The sequence below is a fragment of the Carettochelys insculpta genome, chromosome 8 (genome assembly GCF_033958435.1).
Source record: "Carettochelys insculpta isolate YL-2023 chromosome 8, ASM3395843v1, whole genome shotgun sequence".
NCBI classification, from domain to species: Eukaryota; Metazoa; Chordata; order Testudines; family Carettochelyidae; genus Carettochelys; species Carettochelys insculpta.
Genome location: NC_134144.1, coordinates 58312010 through 58333171, shown reverse-complemented (window position 1 = coordinate 58333171; position 21162 = coordinate 58312010). Strand labels below are relative to the sequence as shown.

Below are 21162 nucleotides of genomic sequence, written 5' to 3'. Positions count from 1 at the left end.
ATTGATGGCTCAGTCATCCTGTGATCAAGCAGTACAGTCAGATCTTTCTCTTGCTCCATTGCTTCCAGCTGATATGTCCTCAGCCTATGAATCCCAGAGTATATGACTTTAATCTATTAAATTTAATCACATTTCCATTACTCCAGTTTTCAAGTCCATCCAGTTCTTACTATATGATAATCTGGTGGTCCTCTGTATTGGCAATACCTCCCAACTTTGTGTCCTCCACAGATTTTATTAGCTTGCTCACATTATATGTGTCAAATCACTAATGAAAATGTTAATTGATATTGGTCCTAAGGTTGATACCCTGATGAATTCCAATAGTAACCTCTTTCCAGCCTGAGATCTCATCTTTCCTTATGACCTGTTTGTAGTCTCTCCTTTATATCCAGTTCCTTTTCCTGCCTTTTAGTTCTCATTTTAATCTCCATCTTCTCCAATTTAAGTAATTTTTCATGTGGAAATGTCAGATGTCTTACTGAAGTCCAGGTAGCATTGATCTGCTTTTCCTTTCAGAAAATTAAATTTCTTTTCAAAGAGAGATACCAGGTTGATCTATTGCGATCTTCCTTTTATAAAACCATGTTGTATATTTTTCCCAATTACCATTTACCCCTGTATTAGTAACTACTTCATTTTTTCAAAATTTCTTCCAGGACCTTTCATACAATTGAGGTCAACTAACATACTTGTTTCTTGGAGCACTTCATTTTCCTTAAAAACAGGTACTATATTAGCAATGCCTCAGTCATATGGTGTGGACCCCAAGTTATAGATAAATTTAAAATATTTTCTGTAGGCCTTACAATTTCATATGCAAATTCCTTTAATATTCAAGGATTGAGATGTATTTCAGCCCCGGATTTAATCCCTTTTAAGCTGTTTGAGTTTGACATCCGTCTCAGATGTTATAATTTTCTGTTTCTGTATCCTCACATCTCTTTGCCATCCAGCCACTAGTCCTGAGCTCTTTGTTACCCTTATTTTAAAAACCGAGTTAAATAATTCATTAGATGTTGGGCAATGCTTTTTAATTCCAAAAAGTAGCCCTCCCTCAATGCTTAGCAATGCCACTTCTTTATTTTTCTTTTTATTTATAAGACTAAAAAGCCTTTTTCTATTACTTTCAAATACTTTTGTATAGTCCAACTCTGCTTAAATTTTGCCAGTTCTCGCTTTTTCCACCACTTGTTCTGATCTGAGGCAGCTTTGCTTGCTCATCCACCTCTTCTTGTATTGCTTGTAGGATTTCTGCTTTCTCTTAATTTGTTTGAGGTTCTTGTTTGTTCTCTTTGGTCTGCAATCTTAAGGTTTTTTTTTTTTGTGTTTTGGGGTGCAGGCTTCAAATATCTATGACTTTGACTAAAGTAAATGCAAGCCTTTTTCACGTTGATATACTTGTTCTTCCCTACTTGTCCTAATTTTTTTTTAAAGTTCGCTCTTTTGAAAAGGACCCTAGTTTCAGAATTTTTTTTTTATTTAGTTCAAATTTCTGGAACCAAGATTTTTCTCTACAACCAGTTCTTCAGTGAGGTCTTTGCTATCTACCAATGCTAAATCTAAAATGGAGTTACATTTTCTTGGTTTGGTAACTGCTTGATGATGAAATGTCAGCTATCTGTCAGAATTAATTTGAGCAGAAGGCTTCTACGATACTGTAATTCAGCTAGGGTAACTCTTGTTTTGGTTTGTTTTCTTTTTACTCTTGCAAATTTTCTTTCTGATACAGACTTTCTGATACTTTTTGCAATTATTAATTCACCCTCTCCATGTAATTCTAGGTCCTGCTTGCAAAAGAAGAAAAACTTATTTTTTTAACTAAAAATTATCCTCTCTTACAGATAATCTCTCCTACTGCATTATTTTTGGCTGCAAAAGTGGAAGAACAGCCACGCAAACTCGAACATGTTATCAAAGTAGCACATGCCTGCCTTCATCCTCAAGAGCCACAGCTGGATACAAAAAGTGATGTATGTGGAAGTGATGTTTTAAATCTAATTGTAATTTTTTCTGAAGATACAATTGACACCTCAGATGAGTTTGCCCTCTGCAAACTGCTTAAATCTCATAATTTGTGTTTTCTGTAACTTAATAGCATATCTGTTACTCATCCTACCACAATTAATGTTTCATGCAAAGTAAGGCCTCTTTCTTTTTTTGATAGAACATATGTTCATATAATAACTCTTCTGTGGTGTAGAGCGTTTAACTCTTTTTTGATAGAAATGCATGTTAATCTTGATGAACATAGCATAAGGACATAGAATCTTATATATATTTGTATTTTAATACTGTTTTAGAAACTGATTAATGTTTTGCTCTACTTAACTACAATAGAACCTCAGAGTTAGGAACACTTTGTGAATAGAGCTTGTTTGTGAAACTAATGTTTAACTCTGAAGAAAACACTATAGTTATTTCAAAAGTTACAACTAAAAATTGGCTTAGTATGCCTTTGAAATGTTACTATGTAGAAGAAGAATTTTAATGTACAGCAGGGTGGCAACATTCACGAGGGTTGCATGTTCAGAGTCCTTGTGAATGTTGAAATTCATGAATATGGCAGCCACCAGCTCTCCCCACCTGGAGCCCCGGCGAGGTGGCGGCTGCCAGTGCTCCCTGCCCCAGGAAAGCAGCCACTCATGAATGATTGAATTCGCAAACCTTTAGTTTGCTAATGTGGGGACCCTAGTGTAAATTAAACAAGCAGAGAAAGTTTCTTTGCCTTGTTAATCTTTTTAAGCCTTCCCTGTATGTTTAGTAATTTACATTTAACATAGTATTGTCCTGTATCTGCTTTTTTTTTTTGCTTTTCTGGTCTCTGCTGCTGTGTGGTTATATACTTCCTGTTCCAAATGAGATGTGAGATGAACTGGTCAGTTTGTAATTCTGAGGTTGTACTGTATTGGAAAAGGAAATCTCCTGATCAGTCAGCAACCAATCTTTTCTTGTAGAATGCAGTACTTATTTGCATGATCAATTATGAAAATAGTTCTGTCAGATTTAGTTTGTGCTCCCATTGAGTGGCTAATTGCAGAGAGTCTCTCAAACAGTTAATTTTTTTTAACTTGACTACCCAGATGTGCATCAGGATATATTAAGTAAGACTTAAGTAAATTTGAGGTCTTAACGTGTTGCCTGTCCCATTTATATTTGAGACTTTGGAAAGTAAAATAAATTTCTCTGGTAAGTCTTATAGTAACTTTTTTTACATTTCAGGCATACCTTCAACAAGCCCAAGAACTAGTTATACTTGAAACAATAATGCTTCAAACTTTAGGTATGTTATTTTAAATGGCATCTAGTCTGCACAGGAATAAGCTCTACATGTAACCAAATATACGTGCATCATTACGTTGGAACCCCAGTAACCTAATAACATTGACCATTAGCAGACCTTTTCTATTGCTATTTACTGAGAAGAATGTTTGCATTGTAAGCATGAATGCTATAAGTTGGACAAATATATATTTATTGCATAGCTTGTTACCATACTATGGGAGGTTAAAATGTGGTGTCTTTTCAGATAAGTTTGGCACTAAAACCAATATCTGAACACAGATCAGTTCATAACTGTATTTTTTAAGTGCTTAGTTGTATAGAGCTCAGTTTAATAAGAAAAATAAAGCTGTCAGGCAACTACAGAATTATACCTGATCTAGTGTTCTTCAGATTGAATAATAGTAGTACTTTGGATAAAGTCAATTACAAAAAAAGTTCAGAGAAAGTGAATGAGACTTTGAATAACTTTTAGCTTTTCAAATGTAGTCAGTCTTTGGATTCACATAACATTTATGTAGAGTCACTTTTGGTTTATTACAAGAGCTGCATAGAAAAATATGAACTTAGTCACATAGGGTTACATGCCACGCTGAAATCTGCAGGTCTCTTGAAACAGTAAATCTTCATATCATACTCTGTGTGCACTTTTCTGTTTTTTGTGGAGGTGTCTGTGTTCCTTGTTTTTTTTCAATCAGAGGGAAAGTAATGCAGTTGATGTGATCAGAATTATTCTTGGTGATGTCACCATTTGCAAAATAATTACATTTTATTGTTAATGAAAATCAGAAAGCATATTTGTTACTTGTTTTATATCATTTACAAAAGAATTGTTGTGAAATAAATGTAAAATCCTAGTTTCCCTCATCTGGCTTACTGACCTTAGGGAGCACTGCAGGGAACAGAGGGTGGGGTTTGACATGTTAGATATTTCTTCTGTATTTATACAAATGTCGTAGTTTCTGAAACATTCTTAATTTTTCAGGTTTTGAGATTACCATTGAACATCCACACACAGATGTTGTGAAATGTACGCAGTTAGTGAGAGGTCAGTGATCTTCAATAAAATGATTTATGAAGTGTCTTCCCCAGTGTGAGTAAATATGATTGGCACAGCTATTTCTAGTTATCTATTACCCAATGAGTACTCTTCAAATTTATGTATTTTGAGTTACTAAAAGCCCTGATAATGAACATTCTTCCTTAAATTGTATTGGGCTGCATAATTCAGAAGCATATATAGGGTTTCCAGGATGAGTCAATTGGTTGATCCTTTCCTTTTTTTCTGTCGCTATTCACTTCTCATTCCGTGGTCCTGTTATCTCACTCCTTCCTTCCATTCCCTCAAGTGGAGACCAACGCGTAGTTATGGGTGGTCTCCTGTGGCCTGACATGTTTGGAAGAAGCAAGTTCTTGAGATTCCTCGTTACTTTACTCCTGCCCTTTTCCAGAACTGTCACAAGATATTGGGGGTGGCCATTCTTTTTTCATTCATAACTGCTTTTCTTATAGTATCTGCTGCAGAATTAATAACTAGAAGGCTAGTTATTTTGAGTATGCAACTTTCCACAAGTAAAGCTTATATGCTATGCAAAAGCATCCTGTGTCTTTGAGTTCTACTTTGTCAAGTCACACATCAGGCAGTGATTTGCAGGGTATGCAAATATGCATGTGGTTTGAGAGGTACATGACTCATGCTGTAAATAAGAACAATGTCTCAATAATCTGAGAGCTGTTTTATTTGAATTGGAGTATTATTGGCAAGAAATGAAATCTGAATTCAACAAGTGATTGCATCCTTATTTAACTTTGCCAGTAGCATGGCTGTAGGTAATGGGCTATTACTTTTAAGACTATATACACTAAGACTTCTTCAATCTATTATGCGCTGAAATTGGCCTACAAGGTCTTATGTTAATATTTGTTTTCTAAAATTTGATCCAAGAACCTTCTAGCTGGCTTTTTAAGCCGTAAAAATATAAAAAATAAATTAACCATAACAGCATCTAAAATAGTCATATGATTGAAATATTGGTTTCTTGGTTTTTTTGGTAGTTCCTCAACATTTCTGAAAAGCTGACTATATTTGGTTTCAGCTTAAATATTTAATTCACTTTTGCCAAAAGTGAAGACGAGCTCTTGACTTCTAAACTGCCTGTTCAATTTGCAGTTTGCAGGAGATTTTTCTGTAATCCAGTCTACTTGTAGAAGTAGATGACCCAGATAATAGATGGTGAGTGGTTTTACTATACATAGTCTAGGAAGAAATTAACTTGGATAAGCTTTCCATACATATACTTATATTCTCCTTGTTCAGGTGGCTGAGCCCACCTGCATAGGTATGGGTTGTGTTTAAAAGGGCACAGAGATGTTTTTATTTAATAAGTGGGGGCAATGGTTGATGCTTTAAAACTTAAAAAAATTAAATTGGTGTGTGGCCAAACCTCGACTTGGCAGTCCTGTGTCTCATTGACAGACTCCTTAAAGATTTATATCAGTCTATAGAAAACTTGCTGGAGGTTGATTGAGTGGATCTGGTACAATAGATAAGTTCTTTGTGTGGATTTTTTAATTTTAATTTTCAATTATTAGTTGTTGCTTGGACATGGCATGTATGCAAGTCTGGTTGTGTATATCCAGCCCCAATGTTCTACATCAGGAGCTACATTTTTCTGTCACTTTATCCTGCAATGGTGGAGGCTTTTTTGTGAGCAGCTGTTAAATAAAATCTTAATTTTCAGCTTCACTTCTGCCCTACCAGCTTCTCCTCACTCTTTAACCATCTTTCTGCAAACTCTCCTTTCTGTAGCTGTTCTCTTCTGATACAGTGAGCTATTACAGACTTCTGACATTCCTAATGTTTTGAGACTGGCTATAGAATCGGGTAACTGTGGGTATGGAAGAATGGGTTATCAGGGGATCAGCGTTCAGGTTGCAATGTATAGTCTGTGCCATGTAGTGCATGGATGCAAAATTGGTATCCACACATGCAGATATAAAGCAGGCATCCGCAGACTTGCAGGACTCTAGCCGTGTCATTGTGAGGGGGTTGCTTATGAGCAGAATATATATTCTGTAAGGTGGCTAAACTTTACATTTCTTTATTTTTTGTCAGATGTGTTGTCAGTGTAGCAACAAAGCTTATGTATTTATGGTGTCAGTATTTATGAACGTGTTGCTTAATGCTAATGTGTACTTAACATTAAGGGTATTTTGTTAAACTGCACTGAAGTCTTACTAAACTTTAAGTGCGAAGACTCCAATTGTTCCCAAAACACCCCACTGGACTGGAGTAGATGAACATGAATAATACTAACCAAAGTCAGGGTGATCTTGACACAGTGGGATAGTAGCTTGATTTAGTGATGAAAAATGCTAAGAGCTAGGTGTATTGCATGATGCCAAATTAACATAATTTGGTTTTATTCCTTGGCACCACAGTCTGTGCTATATAAATGCTAAGATTAGACATTGAAAATTGGAGTGTCTAGCATTAAACATAAGCCATTGTCAGTATCAAATGCTAGGTGCAAAAGGGGTAGGTTGGAAAAGAGACAATAATAACTTCATCTGCCTCAGAAGCAGCACTTTTTCTTAGTTAAAAAACACCATCATCAGAAAAAAACCTTCAGGATATTGGTAGTACAAACAAATCCCTGTTTTTGTGGATGTGCTGTACATCACATAAGACCAATTACTTTCTAGAAAGCAATCTCTATTGGGTGAAGGGAAAGAGTCATTGACAAAAACTTCACTCGCAGAGGAAAATGCACAAAGTTAGCAGAAGCATATCTGTATATTTGCCTCCACTGTAGCCCCAAGAGCAGCCAGTCAAAATTTTGTGGTATCTCGAACTTATATGTTGCCTACAACTTAATTTCTAATAACATTCCTCTCTAAAGCATTATCAGATTTAGCCTGTGGGGGGGGACCCCATCCCCTCTCATTTTTCCCCTCCATCCCCCCCCAAAAAAGGTTTAAGAAATGCTCGTATTGTAACATATTTCCTATTTCAGCATCATACTTGTACCTTTCACCCAATAATCCAAGGAAACATTACCCAGTCTTCGCCGTGTCTACGTTACATTTACACGATCTCCATTTAAGAAATGGAGCTTCAACTCTTTGCTGGAGGGCCTGGGTTTCCTTCTTTTGAGGAAAAAATACCTAACCTTAAGAGTTTAATTTAGCGGAGAAAGGCATTGGAACCACCAGTGGCTAGACGCTGAAGTCAAACAAATTAAAAGTAGAATTAGATGCTGAGTTTGTCGTGAGGGTGATTAACCACTGGCACAAATTGCCAGGAGAAGTGGGAGATTCACCATCTCTTGAAGTCTGTCAGATCAAGACTGGATGTGTTTTTGAAAGATGTATGTTAGTGAAAAGAGCAAATAATTGGGCTTGGTACAGGGATAACCAATGAAATTTAATGCACAGAAGCCCAGACAGAATGACCTAGTGGTGCTTTTCTGGCTTTAAACTCTCTAAATCTGTGACTCTCTGAAGATCCAGCCTGGGGATATCTAAGTCTGGGGTGAAGAAGACATGAACATTCTGGGAGCCACAAGATAAGGATCATCCAGCTGATCCACATCATGCTTTATGCGTGTATCTGTAATGACCTGGCAGAAAGAAATTCCCATTCCAAGGACTGTCTAGTTTTGAAAACGAAATTCATGTTCCTACTGCCAAAAATTAAGTTACTCGGTCCTGTGTTAGCTGAGAGTTCTGAGGTGAGAAAATTTTCCCATTTTTCCCATTGCTGAGACTACACCGAGGCCCTTTAGTTCTTTGTGCCTATCCAATCTGGTGTTCAGAGCTTAAGTTCTGATTAACTTCAAGGGCAGTGATTGATGGGGACCTTTCTTGATGCATTTGAGCAGGCCAGGATATAAGGGCATAATGAATATTGGGAACAAGGGACTTTTCAGTTGACTTTGATACCTTCTAGGCGATCTGCCTCTGGTTTACCTTCATTGCCAGGTATCTTGGTATAGCCATTTTATATTATGCTAATGTGGAAACTTCACAGTCAGTCTTGAAGCCTTCCAAACCAGTAGTATAATCTTGTCAACTGTGACTGACTCTGACCAAGAAAATGTCCTTGTCAAGTGGAGGTAGACCCAAATATATGTCTCTTCCAGAGGATGTCACAGCTAGCTCAATTCAGGTGGCATATGAGGGTGGTATTGGAAGATTTTAAGTAAATTTGTATGCCATCAGTAGCAAAAGAAACCCTCCAATTCTGAACCTTTACCTCAGCTTTCTGCAGCCTGTTTTTAAAGGTCTAATAGTCTTTGGCAATCTGACAAGACAATTCATACACTTTAACCCTTGTAGCTGGTCTTCTCCCAGACTTTCCACTATATGTAGCAGGTGTTCACCAACATAGTCTTCTTCCAAGGGTCTGTTTGGTTGTTTCCCTTTTGATGAACAGATTCTAGCATCTTTATTCTTGGGTGTAGACAATCCCATCTGACTCCATCAATTTCCAGTGCTTGCTTTCTGTCCTAGAGGTACTAACCAGCTTCTGCTCTACAAGTAATCTTTTTGCAATGAGTCTACGTTTAGCTATACCCTGAATGTGCTGGGAGGTTGTGCTCCTATCTAGAGCCAGAAATTCCTTAAATGTTTGACTTTAAATGTGAGTCCTACTAGTAAGGAGGTTGGTAGCAGCTGTTCCTAAGTGGATCAGCATGCTAATTAGGCCCCAAACATAATACTTGTATCATCTCCCCAGAAGCACTTAATCTTCAATTGGTTTGTCTTCAGAAGAAGGCTCATAGATTTGAAAATTGGGAAGCACATTAGCTAGACGTGGTTGCTGAGCCCAATAACAAAGGATTCAATAATCTAATCCTGCCAGGGATTTATGGAAGACCTCATATTCTTGGAATGTAGATAAATTGCACAGTGTCCTCCCATAAGGGTTTGAGTACTTCAAGTATTCAAGCTATTCTTTTGTGGTTTGTTTTGCAACAGAGGATTAAGTGAGATAGCCATGTACCTGTCTGACAAAGAATGATAGGAAACATACTCTTAACTGGAAGTCATTCATTTATCATCAAACAGATGAGAGGACAACTATCATGCTCTTCATTTGCTGTTACTGGTATGTCTTAGACAAGACCATTGCGTTGCTGAACTGCCTTCTACTTTTTTGACACATTACTGAAATGGCCCTGATCCTCATTGGAGGATTAAAGATGGGCTTCTGGTCTTTAACTAGGTTTCTTTGTTTTAGTAAGATTTCACTAACTGTTCAAACAAGGACAATATTTTAAAAGTTCATATGAATACCTTGAACAAACTTGATTTGATTGCATGAAAGTGCATAAAGAAAACAAATTTGTAATCTTAGTTACAAGGAAATTGTATAGTGCTGTCAGTGGAAGCATCCCACTGAAACAAACAATTTTCATACTGTAATTTTTCCCCCTTAGGGTATGTCTGCACTTGGGAATAAAGTCGAATTTATTAAAGTCAACTTTTTAACACTAGATTTTATAAAGTTGACTGTCCAAAGCTGCTCACAAAGTCAACGTAGTGTGTCCCCAGCAGATTGCCTAAGTTTGACTGTGGCAGCAGTGAATTGTAGGTGCTTATTCCACAGTTCTGCAGACCTGTTGCATTTTGGGATTCTGTGCTGGTGTCTTGGGAGGGGGGAGTCACCACAAGTGGCTCTGGGCTTCTGATGTCATCATCCCTAAATTCATTTCCCTCACTTCCCGCTGCAATAAATGGACAAGGAAGTTTTCGTGGTGCTTTTACACTGACGGCCACCCACCGTTACAAAGAATAACATGGATTCTGAGATGCTTTAATGTGTGGTGCAGTGTTTTGTGGTGATGTCTCACGCTGAGATGCATTATATTCTGAACATAATACCCATGGAGTATAGTGGATTCATGCAGGGAGCACTAACAGATGTGAAGATCTGGAGAATAACACCATGGAGGAGTTGGCAGTACTGGGCTCACTACACAGCATGGAGCGCAGGTTGTTTTACCCATGAAACTAGCTCAGACTGATGGGATCACATCATTTTGCAGTCACGGGATGATCAGCAGTGGCTGCAAAATTGCAGCATGCGTAAGGCCTCTTTCATGGAACTTTGAAGTGATGTCTCAGGCCCTGAAGCACAGCGATACCAGAATGAGACCTGCTTTGACTGTTGAGATGCATGTGGCAATTGCTTTGTGGAAGTTTGAAATGCTAGAGAGCTACTGGTCAGTGGGAAATTAATTTGGATTGGGCAGATCTACAATGGGGGCTGTTGTCATACAGATAGCCAAGGCAATTGCTGTGCTTCTCTTGCGAAAGAGGATTCTGGGGAATGTGCAGGGCATAAGGAACTCCATGGTAGCAAATCCATCCACTAACTGCGTACCCTATCCTGGCATCAGACCACCAGGCCGCAGAGTACATTAACTGCAAGGGATACTTCTTTGTGGTGTTGCAGGCACTGGTGGATCACAAAGGTCATTTCAGTGAGATCAGTGTGGGGAAGTCCAGAAGGATGCATGATGTGCGAATCTTTAGGAATTCTGTTCCGTTTAGAAGGCTCCAGAGTGGAACTTACTTCACAGACTGTAAAATGAACATTGGGGGCATGGAAATGCCCATAATGCTGCTTGTCGACCTTGTTTATCCCTTGTTCCCTTGGCTTCTGAAGCCATATGCAGGCACCTTGGACTCCAGTAAGGAGCTCTTCAACTGCAGCTGAGCAGGTGCAGAATGGTGGTTGGATGTGCCTTTGGCCATTTAAAAAACGGGTTCAGCTGCCTTCTGACTCACTTCAGTGACCTCAGAGAAGAAAACATTACTCTTGTCATTGGGGCCTGCTGTATTCTTCCGAACATGTATGAGGCAAATCAGGAGAATTTCATACCACTGTGAGGGACAGAGGCACATCTCCTGGCCAGAAATTATCAGCAACCAAACAAGGAGAAACAGGAAAGCACAGAAGGAGGCAACGAAAATCAGGGAAGCCTTGAAAACCAAATTTATGAATGTGTGAAGGGTGATAGATAGCATTCCTCCCCACCCATGCTGTTTCGTTGCCCTTTATGAAGTCCCCTCCAACCGCGTAAAAGCCCTCAACCACCACGCCCACTCCCAAGGGATGGACCCCACAGCATGCTAACTTATAAATGAAACTTTTTTTTTCCAACCTGCATTGTTTTTATTCAGGGGGCTGTAATGGCAGAGTGGTGGGTATAGGGAAAACAAAAGGATAATAAGCTCATATGTTTAGCCTTCTGCTGGTGGGTGATTCCCTGGGGGTAGAGTGCAGGGATCTCCATGACCTCCGCCCCCATTCTGGGTCCCTGACGAGAGGAGGGGCAGAATGTGCAGAGGGATGAGGTATGAAAGGTGGGGGCACATAGATTCAATGGTGGATTCAGTGCCTCGAACAGGGGAGGGGAGTGATTATATGGCGGGAGGTCTGAAATTGAGGTGGGTTTGGAGTGGCCAGACTATACAGGATCCCAACCAAGGGAGAGGAATATAAATGGGAGGCATGTATTGGATGGGGTGTAAAGTTCATGGAGTTTGATGTTTAAAACATTGCTTCTATGATCTCTGTCTGGTCGTTATTTACAGGACTGAAGCATGTATTTTAGCTTGATTGTCCACTGTGGCTCACATCTGCTTTCTCAGCTCCTCTTTTTTCCTTTCCTACCACTTCAGAATAATCTGCTGTTATTTCTTGATGTGACTTCCTCCTCCTCTGCATTTGGGACAGCCTCTTTTCAGGGGGCCCAGGGCCTCTACTGGTTTTGAAGTTATTTTCTGCATTTAAGTTGAAGTATTAAGGGCACTGCCAATAGCAACATGTTTATCTTTATGGAGAATAGTGAGCATACTGACGGACTGAATGGTTGTCTGTCTCCTATGGACGAACTTATTGCAAGTGCAAGGTCACTCTGTGGACCCTTCAAGCTGAAGAATGCATGATTCCAAGCAGAACAAGTTAAGCTCTTCTGCAGCTGACGTTTACCTTGAACACAATGGTAAGCTATCTTTGCTTCATGGAGAAGAAATAATGTGGATGGGGTATGCCACTGAGTGGTGGGGATTTTAAAGAAGGATGCACCAGGATTTAAAGAAAATCATTGAAGGTCACTGCAGGCGTGCACGTAAAACAGGGCAAAGTCTGATCACCCGCCAGCCCAGGGGGGAAGGAGGTGGTTGCAGCATGGGCTTCTTAAAGGAGCCTCAGGATTTTAAAGCCATGCCATGATTTAAAAGCCAGTAAGGCTGCATGAGTTTTGCTCTGCATGGGGTGGGCCACAGGCAAAAATTCATTAGTGATTCATGAAACTTCCCATGCATTCTAGGTTGCCAAAGGAGACATCAGCCGCCTCAGAATAAGAAAAGGATAAGGAAAGATTGCTTGTTATGTCTGGGTACAATGCTGGAAAATTTGCAAGAATGTTCTGTGGGACCCTTATTCCAGATTATGTACTGGTGGCGTGGCATGTTAAGGTGTCTTACCATGGAAGCAAGAACAAGTCAAGTCTCCCCAAAAATCTTATGAGGAGAATCCAAAAGTGCCTGTCTGAGACCTTCAGTGACATGTCCAGACAGGATCAATGCTGCATCACTAGAAATATTAGCAAGCTGTTGTAAGGGAAACAGGCATAGACACTACCCCCATGATTGCATGGTACGATCAGCAGGAAAAAAGCATACTCACCAGAAGTGCCCTCTTCAGCATCCTGCTTTGGTTCTGTAGCCTCCTCCTGAGATAAGGAGACGGGCTCCAGTGTGAGAAGCATCTCCTGGCTTTCAGGATCTGCTTCTGCACTTGACTGGACTCCGCTGTTGTCCACCTCTTCCTCATCCAACAAATCAGAGCCCACTTCATCATCCCGCTGATGCAGAGACGCCATGCATCTTCTGGGGGAAAAGGTTGCATCGGAATAACATGGAGCTCATCATAATATTGGCATTTTTTGGGAGATGCCTCAGACTGACCATGAGCTTCTTTGCATTTCTGGTATTTTTTCCTCAGCTCTTTGATTTTAACACAGCACTGCTGAGTGTCCCTGGTATACCTTGTCTGAAGCATGCCTTGCGTTGTCTTCACATAAATATTGGCTTTTCTTTTGCTGGATTTAAGCTGAACAAAGATAGCTTCTTCATCTCAGGCTGCAGTGAGGTTCAGTGTCTTCTGATGGCTCCATGTTGAGGCTCTTCTGTGACCCTAGGAACTCATGACGACTAGTTATATTGCAGAGGTGTGCTCCTGACATCTGCTTGCCACACTTGCCAGAGAGAAAATGAAATGGATTCAGAATTTCCAGGCTGATGACTACTGGTTCCTTTTACCTACTTCCTGCTCACCAGGAGAGCAGCAAAGGTGAAGCAGTGACCAGAAAGGATACACCGAGGGGCATTTCGGAGGCTAATAAAATTGATGTAATAACACTGCTGTCTGCACTTGTTTAGGTCGACCTTGTAAAATTGACTTTTAGGAGTTACTCCCAGTGAATTCGGCATTACAAAAGCCAACCTTAGAGCCCCTTAAAATGGACCTGTTGAGCGCTGTGGTGTAGACTGCTGATTTATAAAATCAACCTAAGATCCTTAAATTCGACTTAATCTCCTAGTGTAGGCCTGGCCTGAGTTTCTTGCTGTTCAAGGTAAAATTATTTTAAACAATTTTAAGTAACAGTTAAATTTTCCATATTTGACTACTATCGTATGCCTTTTTGGGGAAACTACCAAGAGTTTAATTCTGAGCAAGTTTGAAAAAACTCTGTGTAATATAATTCCATTTAATGTTAGTTTATTTTCTATTGTGGGTTAGTAGAATAAATGTGGGAAACATGTCCTATTCTTTTATCATTTCTGGAAGATCACTATCATCAACCATGGATTATAGCATTGCCCAGACCTAGCAAAAGGTATAAGCCTGGTTTACATATTATGTCTTTATGAGCAGTAATGGGAAACAGAATTCAATTGGATTGTGGTAAAATGTTTTGAAAATCTTCCCAGATGGCTAAATTTGAAAGCTACTGCTACAATTTTTCTTTTTCAGACAAGCTCCTTCTTAAAATAAAAGAATAGAGGTTTGTGGCAATGATCCCTTTCACATAAGATCCAACAGTACATATCTCCAGGTAGCACTGATTTCAAGTGGTAGTATCAAAGTAAGAAAATTCAGTGAAGGCTTCATTCAATCTTCATTTAAGATCATTGTGTCCAGACATTCCATCTTACACATTTTAAGAGTAAGTGCTCTTATTTGAGTGAGGACCTTGGGGGTTTGTTAGAGATAAGGGCCAGAAACTTGGTGGCTGTTTCGCTCCACGGATGTCCTAATCAGTTTTTCGGGATGTTGAAGACTTGAACTCAATTACCTTGTTTAATGAGTTATAAATTTAAAGTTTTCATCGAAGCTTCCAATAATATCAAATGTATCGTTCCATACTTACGAGCATTATCTTTTGGTTAAAGTGGGCATAGAAGTGCATGGAAGCAAATTTAACCTTAGTTTGGGAGCTAGCTCTGTTTTTGGGCTTTTGGGGATTATTATGACTTGCTGGTGTATGGTCATTGAGTATCCCTTCAGCGGGACAGGAGCACTAATCTCTGGCCTGAGCTATAGTGCAAACTGGTTCTCCATTTGAATGTCAAGCTGAGAGAAACCCAGTTCTGGGGAGGGTTGTAGTAAGGAATCATTTAGAAGTAAAGAAGGGAACAGGCACGTACTAGAATTGGGGTGGAAGATAAGAGAACCCCCTTCTACATGTACCATCTTATATCTGGGAGGGCTAAGGAGATAAAAGGGAGACTTCTGTCATTTTGTGGCTCATATGGAGACAGGTCAAGAGGCAGAAGGATCAACATACTCTATCATAGCGTCTGATTAGCTGAGTGACTTGCCAGTCTCCAAGCATAGCTCAGGGATGAGTAAATCTGTCCTCAGTATCAAGAGCAAAGTACCTGATTTACTTTTAAAGCCGATTAATATCTTACTAGAGTTCCACATATCATTAATTTTGAGGTTAAAGCATTTTAATTTTGGAATGAAGCCAACAATTACATGTAACTTGGTAACTTCTTTTATTTTCTTTTTCTTACAGCAAGCAAGGATTTGGCACAGACATCCTATTTCATGGCTACCAACAGGTTGTTATCCTGAACCTCTTTGTTGCACTGTTGTAGCACACTATAGCTTCCTTTACTGCAGGGCCCCCTCCATGTGTCTTACCCTTGTTGCAACAGGAAACTGGGCCATCTCAAGTGGTGGTACCTTTCTGTTTGCAGTGCGGTGTATTGTACAAGGGCTTTATGGCACAAAGGGGTTAAATGCACAAATGAGAAGTGTAGTGGTGCTTTCTGATAACATTTTCTCCATTGTGAGTGCATAATTCTAAAACTGGTAGCCTGAATAGCAGCTAAAGATTACAGAGAGATAAACTTAACCTAGAAAGTCGAGCATCCTGGTAAGTACAAAGCTACTTATAGTTTACACTTGTAGTTTGACAAGTTTTTGTCTTATTTTAAATACATTGATCCAATCCTAACTTTATGAAACTGCAGTGAGCATACAACTCATAAAATTACCTAATCTTCTTTCCAGATGGACTAAAATTAGTATAAGCGATGTTTGTCCTTCCAGAAGCCATGTTAATTCTTAACTTTTTTTTTAAACTTAGTATTTATGTTAAATTAAAATTGATTGTCCAAATGTAGACTTGCAAATATATCCAGCTATTCCTGTGCAGAAGGATAAAGCTTGGGAGTAGTCTAGTAGTCGTCAAGTAGTTTTCTTTGCAAAATTAGTTTTGAGTTTAATGAAATCAGAATTCATGATTTTGTTTAAAATCCAAATTCATACATACAGTGTTTGGGAGGATCTTGACCATTATTGGTGGTTCCTTTGGTTATGGGACGATTTCTTGTTTGAAAGAGTTTCATTTACAATAGCTGTTAGAATCACTGAAGCTGAACAGTTTACTTGTGCTAATGCCAACTGGGAAACTGAAGTTATGAGAGCAGATTTGTATCCCAGACCTAGACTTAATGAAGGATATCCGTGTCTCAAGTGATTCTCCCAAGCTCTAGAGAATTCCTCAGTTACTGGTTTGATAGGCAGTCTGACTAATGAACTGTTAATGGTTTTACTGTGGTTGAAATTTTATTAACTGTTATGCTGAATTTTTGTCCTTGTCTTTAAAATTAAGTAAAATAAAATAGAATTAATTGAGGGATACTATATTTTTATTACTCTTGTTTTTCTTTGCAAGAGCAAATTAAATCTACCAAATAAATGAAATGCTTTTTCTCTGCTGAAGGTTGTATGATAACTTCAGAATTTAGTCAGAAGAATGTTTGTTTTGTGTTGTAATGTTTAGTAATTGTTTTGATACAAAGCCTTATGCTGATCTTAATAGTTAACTTCTTTTGGGTTTTTTGTTTTACATGTTTGAATTCTCTGCAACAGCCTGCACCTTACTACCTTCTGTCTTCAGTACAAACCCACTGTGATAGCATGTGTGTGTATTCATTTGGCGTGCAAGTGGTCCAATTGGGAGATTCCTGTATCGACAGATGGAAAGCATTGGTGGGAATATGTTGATCCTTCAGTTACTCTGGAATTGCTGGATGGTAAGTCACATTGCTATTTTTGTTTCTTTTGAATTATTGTAACCTTGTTCTTGTAGTTTTCCTACTGTTACAGCTAACATTTAACTCACCCCCAAATACTGTAAATCCTGAGTAAGAGAAGCTCATACTTAAATATGATTGACTTTACAGATGAGAGCCTCACCACTGCTCTGGCCCTTAGGAAAGGGCTGGAGCAATATAAAGGGACAGTGTGAATCCCCTAGCAGCTGCGGGAGAGTTCTCATGACAGAGGAATTGGAGATGGCCACAAGAGCTGCCTCCTCTGAGGACTCCCTAGAAAAAACTTGTCATATTGATCATGCTAGGGACAGGATCTGCACATGCAATACTGTATCTTATAGGACAGCATGGAGAAGCTACCATAACTCAAACGTGCACTTGGGACTGTTTAAATTAGGCCTGGGGGCTTCTGCAGATCAAGTGGGTGGAAAGACAGTTTAAAAGCCACAACATCCCCAATGTGATTGGGTTACAAGTTCAGCATGTACTTATTTACAGAAGTTAGATTTTAAGTAATACTGAAAAAATGAAGTCCTCCAAATGAACTGCCATAAGACTGCAAGTTGCTGCTTCATTCACCCAGGGTATTAGGTGCTACTGTTTCTTGATATTGAAATAGGATCAGTCATGTTAAAGCCAGTTTTATACAATAGGAGTGAATCTGGCATACCCTGTGGAAGCTTAATATTAGTAGCATGAAACAGCTAACTAATGGATCTCCTCGCAAAGCAAAATGACTGTTCTCTGCTAACGTAAGGCACTTACCAATATTATTCCCTGTTCTGACCCTGTTCTTCATTGTGACCAGTTTTGTCACTTTTACTTGTTTTCAATTATTGTCACTTGGTTTAGACTTAGTCCTTGCCCCCAAAGGGTTTATAAACTGTTTCTTTGTGTCTGACACAGTTAGGCTGTGGTCTATGATTGATATCCGTAACTACTATTGTAGTGTACTAATAATAAATACGGTGTAGCATTTGCTAATCTGTATACTAGTCAGAGGCTACTAGAAGATATAATGAAAAACCAAATATCCCTGTTGTAGAGCTGAATCACATAAATGATGTCTTGGATGTGACCCACAAAGGATTCTCATGGCCCACTGTTGCCTTTCATTTTTGCATCACAAGTTTTTCACTTAAATTGTCCTTAAAGTGCAGAGAATATGAACAGATGCAGTACTATCCACAGAATCAGCGAGGCAGCACAAAACTGCAAGGTCATCTGCCTGTATTAATCTCAGTGGAATTTTCTCTGTAGTCTAAGATGACAACTTAAATATCAGCATAATTTTACGGTTTTCTTATTAAATTTATGTGGTCATTTGCTTTTTCTTCCTGATTGGATATCCGTGATTACATTGAAAAGATCGATTAGGTTATGCATCACAGATCTGTGTGCTCAAAACTTGTCTTGTTCATCACTCAAACTTGGTTCTATTCTTGGAGCAACAGCAGCATACCAGAGTAAACATTGGGAAGAAGTATGTAAAACTTGAAAGTGTAACAGGCTGAGCAAATCACAGGATTTAGCAGCAGAAAACTCATGGAGATTAATTTGCAGATGATATTGCAAGATCTTTGAGAACCTGGCTCTTCAGAACTCCACTTTGAAATCTCAGGCCACTTTTTGATTCATATCTATTTTCAGGTATTCTAAAATGTTATAGATTAGTAGGGAGTAGCAGTCCCTTTGCAACTGCAAAGGGTACACAGACCTTAGTTGCTTCATGGATATCTTAACTGAAAAGACCTTTCCCACTTTCTAACATGGCAAATTTTGTAGAAGCATATTGGGGGAACTGATAGAGAACCTAAAGCAATGCTGCTGATTTACAAAAGGGGCAAATGTTTTGTGTTTCGTTAAAGACCTTCATTCTCTCCTCCCTGAAGCTGAACCTAAAGATCAAATATGAACTGATTTTTACAATGCCCTTATAAAAATGTCATGGTGGAAGCTCACTTTTTAAAGACATAACTGCCTTCACAGTAACCTTCAGGTACCCAGTGTTTGAAACGGCTACTTTTTGGGCAGGCCTTTTTGGAATTGTATTTATGAACAGACCTCTTGGAGTACTTCTGATTTGTTCAGGCAGCAGTTCCCAAACATCTCAGGTTGCTTCTCATAATGTGTGTGGCCTTCAGCTCTGAATATCAAGAAGTTAAAGAGAAACAGTAGCAATGATTTCCTTTTATGCTTCTTCCTTAAGATTTTCAGGGAGCATGCACATAACAGGACTGTTTTTGAGTGAGCCACTCCGGTCTTCTATTTCAGTCTTCTAGTAATTTGATATTATGGGACACCCTGAGTATGGAATTGCATTCCTGACCATCTGGGCTTTGATGGATATATCGTGCATGAATTTATGTAGTGCTTGTTTGAAGTCGTTACACAGCATTCCATGTACGAGTTTAACAAGTTAATGATGATGTGTGAAAAAGTACTTTATTTGTATTGAACCTGCTACCTATTAATTTCTTTGAATGACCCTTGATTTGTATATTGTTGAAAAGGGTTAAAACTTCTCATACACTTTTTCTACACCATTTGCAAGTTTGACACATTTAACCTAGGCTTATCAAGAGATCTCGATTATCTTGTACATTACAAGGGCAACTTCCCCACCCTGGATGTTTACAGGATTGGCACCCATCCTATTTAACTTAATTCCTATGTCGTATTAATGACAGATGACCACCACCACCCCTTTCTTCCTTCTCCTACTTCCTTTCCCCCTCCCGCATGCATACAATATAAACCCTGGGTTCTTATTTCTGCTCCAAATCCAATGAAGTGCATCTTACCCATGAAAGCTCATTACTTAATAAGTAAAATTGTTAGTCTTTAGGGTGTTACAGGACTGCTTATATTTCTAATAGATTCTCCATTACTGTTGCCTGTCTCTTCCTAGTAATTTGGCTTCCTATATTTCAGTAAGATTTCCTCAGTGTGAGAGGAAGGACTGTCACTCTCGTGTGGGTCTTTATAGTCACAGTAGACGCTGTAAATGAAGTCCTCAACTGAAACTATAAAAGGTGCGGTCCATAGTCTATGTAGACTGAAGGATGCCTACTACTACTGAGAGGATAGCATGCCATCATATGAAAGGTGGGGTCCCAATTATGGGATCATTTCCCTCTACTCCAGCGTGTTGGGCTCCTGTTCTGAGACTTTGAGCTTTTTAACCACACAGGGGCAGTTGGACAGGAGGTAAAATTTAGTCCACTATATCCCTGAAAATATGACTTCTGTGCAGGAGACTTTGTTTGTCCAGATCAAAAATGCATACTGCCTCAGAACCATGAGTTTCTTGCACTGCATGCACACGTAGGCCACCTGTCCATGAGGCAGATGGTAATGTATGTTGCATTTAGTGCAATAACATGGGTAGCTGGCACCCTGGTGCTGATCTTCCACCCGCATTTTTACTCTCGGCATATCTTAATATTGCCTATGTTGGGGTGGGGGGGTGTTAGGTGTCTTGGCTTTTCTTTATTTTGTGGGGTTTTTTTTGTTTTTTTTTTTTTTTTCCTTGAACTTGGTGGCTTTCTGTTTAAATCTCTTAACACCTTGCCTGCTGAACTCTGCAGCCAAACTCCCCTGACCTTGGCAATGTGCCCACTGCCTGCACTTGCTGTCTGTTCAAGGCTCTTGTCAAGAGTGTGGGGGGTTAACTTGCACCCGCCTCCGTTCCCCGTATGTAGCCAGACAAAGTCTCCCCCTTACAAGCCAGCTTGCTTGCTGCGCCCCCCACCGAGAAGCACACAGGGCACGGAAATGGCTGCTGACAGCACAGTCTTTGATGCCCTCATTGAGGCCCAGATATGCTAGCTTATCGTGACCCTGAGAAGCAGAAAGTACAGCTAGAAGGCTAACAGGCCAGACTGTCAACATGGGGGGGGGACCCTCAAGAAATCACCCCAGCTGGCATTGATCAATATGATGCGCACACACACAATCACCCCAGAAGGGGACGTGCCCCGCCCACACAAAAAGAATGTCCTGTACTCCTAAATTGCTTATCTCTTGTCTTACAAGTGCAAACTAAGTAGAAATGCCCTTGTAACAAACTGGCGTCACAAAGACAGACCAGTATGATCTGGCACCATAGATAAGAAAGAGAATACGTAACCCAGAGGGGTATAAAAGATGCGTCCAGCAGAACTCTAACTTTGAGTGCATTCCACCAACTACCTGCTGGTCGGGTCAGGTGATTGCCTCCCAAGGTCC

The 21162-nt window shown here is 39.5% G+C and overlaps 1 protein-coding gene across 7 annotated transcripts in view; it reads left to right on the top strand.

Annotated features, from left to right (window-relative positions):
* Positions 1-21162, top strand: part of CCNT2 (cyclin T2) — a 44467-nt gene that overhangs the window by 16501 nt on the left and 6804 nt on the right. For 3 of the 7 annotated variants that reach the window (XM_075000695.1, XM_075000696.1, XM_075000697.1), the window contains 5 exons: positions 1845-1973; positions 3223-3283; positions 4268-4330; positions 15384-15429; positions 16748-16911. In XM_075000695.1, coding sequence (XP_074856796.1) covers positions 1845-1973; positions 3223-3283; positions 4268-4330; positions 15384-15429; positions 16748-16911 — 463 coding nt within the window. Of the gene's footprint in view, positions 1-1844; positions 1974-3222; positions 3284-4267; positions 4331-6268; positions 15430-16747; positions 16912-21162 lie in introns of those variants that run through there. The other 4 variants (XM_075000699.1, XM_075000698.1, XM_075000700.1 and 1 more) reach the window with 4 other exon arrangements.